Raw genomic sequence first — 12439 nt, forward strand, 5'->3', positions numbered from 1 at the left:
GGGGTGAAAGTGTTTTTCGAGAAAGGGGGGGGTGAGAGGAACAGATTGTATTTGCCAAAAGGGGTCGGAATCCTTTGTTTTGGTTTTTCATTCGACTTTCATAGAAAGTGATGATCTTAAATCATTTCCCTGAGATACTTTATAATAAATTCAATGACTGTAAATGCACAATATCAACACATTTTGAGGAGGATTACTTTGCATTTATTTATTTGGTTTTAAATTTAAATGTATATATCTTGATAATCTCCCTGTGGTGATTTCTTTTTTTTTACCTTCTAAAAATTACAATTTTTATATACTGCATGTACACGTAATTGTTAGTTTAAACATCCTTAAAAGGCGTAAAAGAGTTCTGTTTGTTGATTTTTTTAAACAGGAAACGCAGTGATTAAGTTAGTAGTGATTTAAATGGGTCCATAGACACAGGGATATTTATTTAACCCATCATTGTAGACATTTAATTCAAAAGGTCTGTATTTGGTTAAAACTATACACCTTTTAAATAAAATTAATCATACTCGGTAGATGGTAAATATGTGTTCATATTTTCACCCATTAATGATGATTTCCTTTGTTTCGTAAGGAAGTTTATTGTAATAAATCTGTAGAAATTGAAAGGACTTCAGTTTTCACGCCCAGTTTTATCGATTGATCAAAACCTTCAGCAATCAAGCAACAATCTCGGACTGCACGAAATGTTCATGATAATGTAAAACTCGAATTTCCATTGGAGGCGGTTTGGCCGGGGTTTTTTGTTAGCTAATGTACCGATGTACATCAACAGTTTATGTGATTTAGCTTATTTTACTGACATGTAGATATACTTTTTACAATACATTTCTAAATTTGTTAAAAGAAAGACGTAAATATAAAAAAAAAGTTCTTTGTTTTTCTAATGATTCGGTGTGGTTTCATATAAAGTACTAAAAAAGCATGTTATTGTTTAAATAATATTCTAATTGCGGAACCATAAGCTCCTGCGATAATCAACGGGACGTGAAAATATTAACTTTCAATCAGTCAACAAAATAAATACTAGATCAATAGAAAGGTAAGCTTTTCATTGAAATTTAATGTAAATGTTTAAAACTCTCCAGGTAAAATATAAAACAACATAATAAAACATAATATTTGCAAACTTGTTTGTTTAAAAAAAAAAAAAAAAAAAAAACGTTGTACAATGAAATCCACTTAAAATTACAACATAGTAAAACGTTTTTGAAAAGAACTAATTTTTCATTCCATTAAGTATCTATACACAAGTTATGTCAGATGCAAAAATTGTATGATGCATCCTAAACGGCGGACGGAGTTTCTCAGACACAGGTAATGTCAGGCATGTACATGTTTTTTGAACACAGAAAATGGCAGACATGTATATGTTTCTTGAACGCATGTAATAGTGGACACGTACACGTTTCTATAACACAGGTAATGACGGACATGTACAAGTTTCTTGAACATAGGTTTTGGCGTACACATACAAGTTTCTTGAACAAAGGTAATGGCGTACACATACATGTTTCTTGAACAAAGGTATTTGCTAACACGTAGACGTTTCTTGAACACAGGTAATGGCGGAAACATAGACGTTTTTTGAACGCAGGTAATGGCAGACACGTAGAAGTTTCTTGAACACAGGTTAATGGCGGACACGTACACGTTTCTTGAACACAGGTATTGACGGACACGTACAAGTTTCATTACCACATGTCATGTCAGACACATAAAAGATAAAAGTCAAATGCACTACCGGCTGTCTTATGCTGAACAAATAGGAATAGCAAATGACGATCCACTAATCCAGGTCTGCTTCAGCTATCGAAAGGTTTGAATCCGTCTTATCTCTGAAATAAATTAAGTTTTCATTAGATCTAACAAATAAAATATCAATATAACCAAAATTGCATTTTAGATAATCAAAAAAGTAAGTGCTAGTTATATTCTTTTATTTACATATAAAGTTTCCATTTTAATAATGCATAGGTATGCATAAATAAATATTCTGCAGACTTCTAAACACATCATTAAGGATGATTAAAATGTAAGCGTTTCATTTCCAACAAAAAACTCAAAAATTGTTCCGAACTATTTTATTAAAGTATACGTACACACAAGTGTGATATTACTTCACCTATTACAAAATAAATGTGCATGAAATGTTATTATTTTTATTTATGCACAAATCTGTTCAGTGAAAAATAAACCAACCTAAACCGTGATGAGATTTGAGACTCACGTAGTCAAGCCTTGTTTTAGATCGATCTGTAAAGAAAATTATCTATAGTACATGTATATCATCTGTCATTTTGTCTCTTTATATTCAATACTCATCTATTTTTGCATGGTATACATGTTTCTGTTGCGTAATCATACTACGGCTACATACATACAACAAGAATAGTATGGCGTAGTATATTATTAAGGGAATCAACAGTGTCCTATTTGGATAGGTAACCTCTCCAGAGAATGTCGCTACTCATGTAGGTCATTTATTCCTTTTTTCTGTAACATAATTATTAAAAAGAAATACTAAATATATGCAATATTTAAACTTTGCAAATTAAATATGCTTGCAAATATGTATAAAATACATTATAATTTGTGAAATACATGTAAAAAAAAACCAGTTTGGTATTAAAGGCGATATATTTACATGCTAAAATGTACTCACGTTTTAAACTAAACTCCGTTGAGCAGGGGGTGTCTATTATGAATTAAATCCAAATATAAATATTTATATATAGGAGAAATAACCTGAAGTTATACAAAAACAAAACATGACGTAAGTAATACATGATACCACCTTATTATATGCAAACAGTGTTTTAAAAACAATCATAATTAAAAAAAAAAATATTAATCTTACAAATAATCTAACACATATATTCCGCACCATCGAAGCATGATGACCTGGCTCTACGTCTGTTAACCGTTAAAGTGTTTAACTTAACTAATGGGCACGCCACATTTAAACTCAAGATTTTAAAGATTAGTGAAAATATGTTTCAAAAAAATATAATTATTGTTTTATTATTTGAAGAAAATAATTATATAGCATATTGCTTCAGAAACTAAAACATCGGGTTTATATCTTATAATAACTTTTTTAATGAGTGTTCCAATGGTTAATGTCCTTGAATTTAGGAGATATTAATCTTCAAATTAATTTACATTTTTTTTTTTTTTTTTTGTTGTTGTTTTGTTTTTTTCAAACCATTATCACAATCATTGTTTTCAAGATTTGAACAGCAATTCAAACGTCTGAAAATTCGTAAAAGAGAAAAAAAAATTATTTTAAAATTATTAGGAACACTTAAGGTTTAACAATCACGATACAGATTTAATTCTTCAACATTGACTAAGTTTGTTAAATAGATAATTGAAACTGAATAGTTACACATATTAAATCTGTAGGATTTTTAAATTTGAGAGATGAAACATTTACTTTAGAACTAAATACGAAATGGTCTTGGTTCATATATTCCACAGACAAAGTTTCAACACTTACCCATGATGCATCGCGTGTATTATTTCCTGTTGTTTCATACAAACCAGAACTCTCCATAAAATAACGCGATGTCGCACATAAAAATGCGCATGCAATGCGCATACATATAAGTTTCAAAATTATAAATGGATATTCGAATTTTTCGTCTAATATTCGTTTTCATATTTTTGAAAAAGCTGCTGCAGATGTATACACCTACTTAATATTTCAAGGTCATGTAATGCATCATACATAAAAATAAAAACTCCACCACACTGGCATTGTTTTATTATAACATTTTAGCCCGATAAATATTTATATTCACGCAAATTCAGAGTGTGTTCCTTGAATGTTATATGATTATAATAATGTATCGTTTGTAATTTGTTAGTCTGTTTGTGTGTGTCTCCCTTGTAAAATAAAATAAAATGTAAACACTTACCTAAGAACATATTATTGGCTTCTGATGTACTCAATTCACTAACGTCTAGGTACAGTTGTTTTTAATTTAACCATTAGCATTTTTAAACAAAATAAATAACCTTTTAAAGTTTGCCCCCCCCCCAAAAAAAAAAAATTAATAAAAAAATAACAAATAATACAATAAAAAAAAAATCTTAGTTTTTTCGTCTTCTATGAAATTCATGTTTCCCTATCTGTTAAAAATAATAATGGATGATATTCTTTTTTTCCAATCTCAAAATTAAATGAAAATATGTGTGTATGTAAGATTCCTACTTTTTTGACAGAAGTATCCTATCCAGCCAGGACGGCAGCCATAATCACATGAACCACTGACATCGTTACATCCATCACATGTGTAACTGTTGATACATGTCTCCGAACAGTCTTCTCCAAAATATCCAACGGGGCAAGCTGCCATGGACAGAATTTATAATATCAGTACCTACTAAATCATTTTAATTACATTTAAAATACAGGTATTATATATTTATTTTTTCTATGCTATATTTAATACATATCTACTCACGAGTTTTACACAAGTCTCCTTGATAGTCAACATCATATCCAGTTAAACACGTCCCATTAATATTGGAACAATGGTCTACGTCACGACAATGTCCACATGTTTCATTGCATTCAGAACCATACGACCCTCTTTCACATGCTGCGAAAAAGCATTCAATCTCAAGGGTTTATGGGTTAAGAATTGCTATTCAATTTAAATGTTTTAAAATCATAAAAGCATATTTGCTTTCCAAACACAGTAAAAAAAACAAACAAACAAACAAACGTCTTCTTTAGTTCGATAAAACAGCAGTAATATGTATTCAGAAAATTTATAGTGTTGATCTAGAAATCAGATTACACGGCAACATTATTATTATTATGTTAAGGTAATGATAGCTATGTTTTTCTTTATTTAAATGTATATCATAACACAAAACACTTACATGTTTTACACAGGTCTCCTTGATAACCAGGGTCACATCCAGTCCGACACAATCCATTGATGATGGAACACTGGTATCTGTCACGACAATGTCCACATGTTTCTTTGCAGTCGTAGCCATACGACCCTATGTCACAAGCTAAAAAATCAATTCAGTTTAATATGTAAAAAATAAATGTATTAAAACAGTTTTTCTAATGTGAAGTTAAAGAGTTTTTAAACTTATAAACATATCATTTTATACAACTTCGTGTGGTTAATTTATTAGAACAATAATCTCATCCAAATAGCTAGGACATGTCAGATTAACAGAATCATTTAATCAATTCATTTTTCAAAATGAGGTACCCGGTCCCTTTTTCTGGACACAAAAAGATAGTTGCATAAAATGGAAATAAACAAAACAAAAACTTTCACGTTAGCTTTAACTATTAAATGAATTATACAAAAACAGCTGGTATGTTAGGCACAGTTTTTTTTTTAAAAGTTTAGAAAGGTGTAGGTCGTGAGTTTAAAATCTCTATATAAATAAATCGACATGATAAACTTATGTGATTTCACTATCATTCTGATATGAGAGCACTTAATATGAGTATGATATGTGGCGAGATCGCCTATGAAGTTGACAATAGTGCATCTTATGTGCAGTTCCTGATACGCTCTCCTATCAGTCTACTACTCATTAAAACAGATTTGTTAACTTAATGTGTTTATCTATCCTTACACTTACTAGTTTTACACAAGTCTCCTTTAAAACCAGCATCACACCCAGTTAAGCAAGTCCCATTGTTGATGGAGCACTTGTTTACGTCACGACAATGTCCACATCTTTCCTTGCATTCAGAACCATACGACCCTTTGTCACATGCTGCGAAGAAAACATTCAATCTAAAAAGGTTAATGTGCTAAGAATTGCTATTTAATTTTAATGTTTTAAAATCAATTGTAGATAAGCATATTAAGACAGCAGATTGTTTGCTTTCCAAACACAGTAAAAAAAAACCATCAAACAAACGTCTTCTCCATTAGCTCGATAGAACAGCAGTAATATGTAATCAGAAAATGTATAGTGTTGATCTAGAAATCAGATTACACGGTAACATTAATATCATTATTATGATAAAGTAATGATAACTATATTTTTCTTAATTTGAATGTATATCATACGACAACACACTTACATGTTTTACACAAGTCTCCTTGATAACCAGGGTCACATCCCGTCAGACACCATCCATTGATGTTGGAACACTGGCTTACGTTACGACAATGTCCACATGTTTCTTTGCAGTCGTAGCCATACGACCCTCTGTCACAAGCTGTAAAATCAATTCAGTTGAATATGTAAAAATAAATGTATTATTACAGTTTTTCTAATGTGAAGTTAAAGAGTTTTTAAACTTATAAACATATCATTTTATACAACTTCGTGTGGTTAATTTATTAGAACAATAATTTTGGACCCAAAATATCCGGTAGCAGGACATCCTTCAATTTATGCAATGGTACTGACTTAGTTATACTTCTAAAAAGTTCTTAATTACTTCATGAGTAGAATGGCATACTTTGCTTATGCATAACTAGGCATGTGTTTCATCATGGTAATTTAATAATGCATATGCATCGAGTACTAATTATCTATGTTGATATGGTTCATGTTAAACTTTTATGTAGCAATGAGTGAGGACACTATTGGGGAAAACACAATCATCATATGTAAATGGCATCATTGTCAAATTTATCTACAATTAAATCAAATTGTTTGAAATAATGGTAATTGTAGCATGAAAACTAACACGCTTATATCGATCAAAAACACAGCATACAAGTCACATACTAAAGTTAGTCAATTTAAAAGATGTTGGCAGAACCACGGTATACTATGTTTTAATTACACATATTGAATTGAAAATAAAGTACACCCACCGTACACCTCCACTTCACAGAGGGCAGTGTCAACAAACTCAGAGTAACCGTCAGGGTAGGTGACTCCTGGTAGTCTCTCGTTGTAGTAGATGACGTATTGTCCGTGTGCAGGACAGGTGGTGGTGAAGACAGCAGGTATGGTGTCCCGTGTAAAGTTGTCGTCTTTGTAACACAGTGTTCCCTGTAGTCTGTCTGTTGTATTGGAGACGTACACAGAGAATCCAAGGAAATAGTTAGTGCGCCAATTAGAAGGACCTGTATCGTCACAATAAGAAAATTAATATGAAGGCCATAAGAAGTTAGTTAGATAAAAAAAGAGAACCAATAAATGATTCTCAACATGTAATGGTCAACAAATATATATGGATGACATTTAATGTATTAACGCACAAATGAAGCGGGCATGTAGACATAATTCAAGTCAAATAAATAGTGGTGATGTCAGTACATAGTAGATAACAATGTTTTACAACAGTGTATATCTATGTAGATAAGTATTTTGTTAAAGGGCCAACAATGAAACAAAAATAAACCGTATATACAAACAAAAAAGTTTCGTTAGTGTATTCATGCCAATAATACAAAAGTTCACTTGCTGCCCCTACATCCTATATACTGTAGAAGGGATTCACCTGATAGTTCTGTCTAGTTGAAAAGTGTGCTGTCGCCTAAACTTACGGCAGCGTTAGTGAATACCTGAACGTTTGCAAGTGTGTGAGCGGAAGGGGGGGGGGGGGGTGACAGAGTTCCTTTCACCCGTGTTGACACAGTTCGTGTTGAGTTGTCGTCAGATCCTGGTTAAGGAGTGGGCAGACACAGTATCTATCTTTTTTACAGGGCATTAAGGATTCACGATTAAAAAAAATCACATCTCAAAATAAAACGCATATTTCAACTAAAGGTTTCCTTATCGTGCCAACACCGACCGCGACGCTTGGCCCTATGTAATGACACACAGTCACGATTTGTCTCTGGAGCTTTCATTTATTTAATACTTTGTGCAACCATACATTTTATAATGTTAATCTCCAATATGTTCACTCTTTTAATAAAAAATAAGCAATATTACAAAGTTTCTGTAATAAACGTTGTTATTAAACGCCTTATTCATAACTGTTTTGTTATTTAAATTTTGTTCACCAGTTGATAGGGGTTTAACTTCACATACATTTTTTGCAAAAAAATTCTTGCACGGAACAAAACACTGGTAAACTTGTTACTTTGTTTTGTATTCTGGAAAAAAAAAATCGGAAATAGTTCCCTACTCAGTCTCATTATAAATAAAATCAACGGAATTTATGTTTACATGAGATGATCGAAAAAATGTGACTATATCCCATTTATATATTATACCTGCCCCATAAACAGTTTCATAACAAATAATACCAACAACGGAATCTAGGTTTAACAGAACCTTATCAATAACGAGAAATAGTAAATGTGACTATACCCAATGGTTTATTCTCCGTCCTGAAATAGATGGTGATGTGGTGGATGCTGTGGATGGTGGTCAGGTTCACCCACCAGGTGGCGGTTTGTTCCCAATTTGATTCAGCACATTGACCTCCACTACTACTCAGGTCTGATTTATGTCCGTCTACAGCGTTACTGGCGTCATGTGTGTCGTAATCTCCAAAATAAACGTATGGGTACTGTAGGTACGCTGGTTTGTTGAGGGCGACATTAACTGTGAAGATAAACACACATGTTCTAACAACATTACTATTGTGATGATGTTAACTCGTGGTTCTAATAGTTTATAAAACATGTATGCATGTATTGAACATTCAAATGCAGTTGTTAAAACGATTTGAAAGTATCAATTTTCTCAAGCAAAACCTTTAAATATATAAAAATCAAATGTAGTTCAATCGATGAACGAACCTTAGTAACTAATGTTATAATTATTATAAATAAAAATTTCATTTCTAATAGAATTTTAATATACAAATAATACGAATATAAATTTAATCTCTAATACAATAACATTGAAGTTGAAAAAAAGAAGAAATTCCTATGAATATATTAATGCTACATGAGTTTGTTTTAATGTAAATTGTGTATACTGTGTATATATCTATATTTTATACAATGAACTATTAGTGTCTTAAGATAAACCCCCCCCTCCCCCCCCGCCCCGGAAGACAAGTGTACTATCGATCTCATACATGAAATGAAATGCATTCGATAAACGCTTTAAACATATATTTTTTTCTAGTAAGTCTGTATATAATTCAAATGAAGTACAATCAGGGAAAGTACTTACACATAAAATATAAAAGTTGCAGCATTAAGTCATGAATCATGGTAGGTGCCAGCACGATAAAGAACCCTTACTTGTCATTGTTCCTAACTACCGAACCATTGACCTTTTCCCGACATCAAGTTACATTAGAAACTTGATATTTCCTTTTTCAATATATTTCTTTGAAGTACGTTAAGTATATAGCCTTTAAAATATTTGTAGTTAATATGTTAATGCTCTTTGAGTGTGGAGATTGGTTTTATAATGTAGTATTGCTACTGTTATTTTAACAATAATTTCTGGGAAATTCAATAACATGCCCTTATTTTTTTTTACATTTTATTCTTTTAAATTACCAACTAATGGTTTGATTCAGTCCTTGTAAAGTATCCCAAACCAACCTCATTTGAAAAATATCATGATTTTTAGAAATGTACTTAAAGTAGACTCACCGTACGCCTGGGATACTGTCAGCAGACATAACCACACAGCGAGGACATCGTGGGGATACACAGATTTTCCGGACAGGGACATCATGGTGTTGTCAATCAGGTCAAACTATATAACTCTATGAGTATAGATGTGTATGCCTAACAGATATAACAAAGCAAATGTAACGTATTCATTCGACTGAGAAGACAGATGTAGACAGGCTGATTATGTATTTGCTTAGAAGTTTAAGTAGAAGAGGGGTGTGTGTGTGGCGTAGTGAAGGCGGAGACTCAATGATCACGTGACGAGGAAGTAAAACAAGAAATATTAAGAGCTTAGCGCGATGTTCAATGACTAGCTGTCGATCATTATTACAACAGAGATAATGTTATAGCAATCGAATTGAATATCATATTTATATAATAGTGTTGTGTTGTGCATGTACTATGCCTAAATAGTAGTCAGGGTTTGATACATAGTGCACGAGCCGGCCTAAATAGTAGTCAGGGTTTGATACATAGTGCACGAGCCGGAGGCGAGTGCACTATGTATCAAACCCTGACTACTATTTAGGCATAGTACATGCACAACACAACACTATTGTTATTATTATGCCGACTGTTGAATATACTGACGTGCTTTGCTATCAGTAGCTGTGACGTTCGAGTGTTGACAAGTCCCTAAAAATAATCACTTGAAAAGCAAGCGTTTGTTTTTCTTCTTCAAATTAATCAATTGATTTGATTGTTTATTTAATCAACAAGTTGTTGTACAATAAAAAGTCAACAAAGGTTTGTTCTTTTCAAGATATGAGAGACGTTTGGCCTTACCGAGAAAACTCGAAATGTTTAGCAGACGAAATCTCATTGAATTTTTTTCTTGTACATTCTTTATGAAGCGTCGATTAAAAAAGCGTTTTTGTGATTCTCATGTAGAATGTCTTTGAAAAATGTTCAATCAATTTGTTCAAAAGTTTATAAGAAACTTAAACTTTAAAATTACCGCCAATAATTAAGTGTTTTTGGAAAAATGAATAATTTTAATTGCTTGATGTCAGTTGTGTATATCTATACGTTTTATATATATAAATACCGTTAGATATAATAACGGCGAATATAGCGTAGCGGTAACGAGTTGGGCTTCAAGCTGGAATGATTTTAGCGTCGTGAGTTCGAATTCCGCAGTCGGCGCTTGAAAGATTTTCGTTGAAAATATTTGCCGTGCTCTATTTCGGCATAGTATGCTTACGCTATATAAATCCTTTGATACTATGCGAAAATAGATGAGTATTGAATATATAGTGACTAACTGACAGAAGGCATAATAATTTGATATAATACACACATGGTTGATGAAGTCGAGTTATTGCACACGTACGTTACTCGGTCTATGGCTGAGTAAGTACTATGTTAACATGGCTGAATTAATACTTTACATGTGCGGATCAAGATTTGTCCAGGGGAGAGGGATCCGATGCATATATGTATTATTTTTATAATGTAATTTAAAGAAAGTTGAATTTAACAGGAAGGGGGGGGGGGGGGGTCCGCACTTCTCTACCCCCCCCCCCTCTCTTCTAGATCCGCGCATGCCTTATAAAGTAAACACAACTTTGTCTGTTAAAATTCATAATGAACGATATCTTGAGCATATTGAGTTGTATACGGAAATGGATTCATAACTGCATAGATTAACCCTTTCGCTGCCACGTCAAAAAAGATGTTATTACGCTTCAGTGCCAAGCATGACGTTATCAGATTCATGTTTTGACGTAACAATCTGACACAACGCGCCGTACTATTTTTTTTAGCTTTGCGGGATGCAGTTTTGTGTCTAATTGATAAGTTCTAATGTTATTATCGAAAACAATGGCTTTTTATCTTTTTCTCTTTCATTTCAAATAAGACGTTACGCCATTCTTTTTTTTTTTCTCTCTTTTTTTGCGTCGCCAAATGAAAAAGAAATGTAGAAAAATATGAATTACTTCGTTAATGATGCATGTTCCCAAGCTTTAACAAATACGTGCAGTTTTTAAAATGATCACTTTCTTATCCTGTCAATCCTTTATTATGATCCACGCATACATGTTAATTTTTTTAATCATTGAAATTGTAATTAGTTCTATAAGATCTAACGCATATATCTCTTATTTTTAAGTTTATATATATATATATATATATATATATATATATATATATATATATATATATATATATATATATATATATATATATATATATATATATATTATTACTTATTAGGTTAGTTACTGACTCACTACGGAAATATATTGGGTTGATCAATCTCATAGATGGTGAGGCGAAGCCGAGCCGTCTATGAGATTGATCAACCCAATATATTTCCGTAGTGAGTCAGTAACTAACCTAATAAGTGTTTTGTTTTCCCGAGGACTATTAAGCGACATATTTATTCACAAATAGCGATGATCATGGCACAGCCATGTACAAGATACCTAACATCTCGTCGAATTTAACTCTTTTAAACTCCTCAAAATTTTCAATCTCACCTTTCAAATACTCTTTAAAAATCTTTGCTTCACCCATGTTTACTTACAATGTTTTGTTGCTATTCGTTTTAAATGTTTTCTCCCTTTTCTCTGCGGAGATTTGAGCAAATTTCGACGCTGCCATTTTGTTCTGCTCCAGACAAAACAATGTGACGTCAATATTCTAAGGGCAACTACTCTAATTTTAAAGAATTTCAAAGGGCAACTACTCCTAAAACTTAAAGAACTTACGGCATGCGGTTTATGTATTAAATACTATGAAATGTCGAAATGAGTAAGCGAAGCGTTGACCAATGACGGCCATATTGCTTAATATTAATTCTCACAGAACAAATATAGAGATATATGAGGCAATCACGTGCTATGTTTAAACCAATGAAAATGTGACATTTCAGTCCAAGG

At 32.2% G+C, this 12439-nt stretch overlaps 1 protein-coding gene across 4 annotated transcripts in view; it reads right to left on the reverse strand.

Moving 5' to 3' along the window:
- Positions 1-1055: 1055 nt before the first annotated feature.
- LOC105317886 (multiple epidermal growth factor-like domains protein 10) overlaps positions 1056-12439 on the reverse strand; it is a 254170-nt gene continuing 242786 nt past the window's right edge. The window contains exons 12-18 of one of the 4 annotated variants that reach the window (XM_066087161.1): positions 6089-6226; positions 5638-5775; positions 4909-5046; positions 4485-4622; positions 4232-4369; positions 2215-2268; positions 1056-1850 (exon numbers count right to left, since the gene is read on the reverse strand). In XM_066087161.1, coding sequence (XP_065943233.1) covers positions 1822-1850; positions 2215-2268; positions 4232-4369; positions 4485-4622; positions 4909-5046; positions 5638-5775; positions 6089-6226 — 773 coding nt within the window. In that variant the 3' untranslated portion in view covers positions 1056-1821. Of the gene's footprint in view, positions 1851-2214; positions 2269-2677; positions 3981-4231; positions 4370-4484; positions 4623-4908; positions 5047-5637; positions 5776-6088; positions 6227-12439 lie in introns of those variants that run through there. The other 3 variants (XM_066087205.1, XM_066087129.1, XM_066087249.1) reach the window with 3 other exon arrangements.

This window comes from Magallana gigas, chromosome 1 (genome assembly GCF_963853765.1).
Source record: "Magallana gigas chromosome 1, xbMagGiga1.1, whole genome shotgun sequence".
Taxonomy (NCBI): domain Eukaryota; kingdom Metazoa; phylum Mollusca; class Bivalvia; order Ostreida; family Ostreidae; genus Magallana; species Magallana gigas.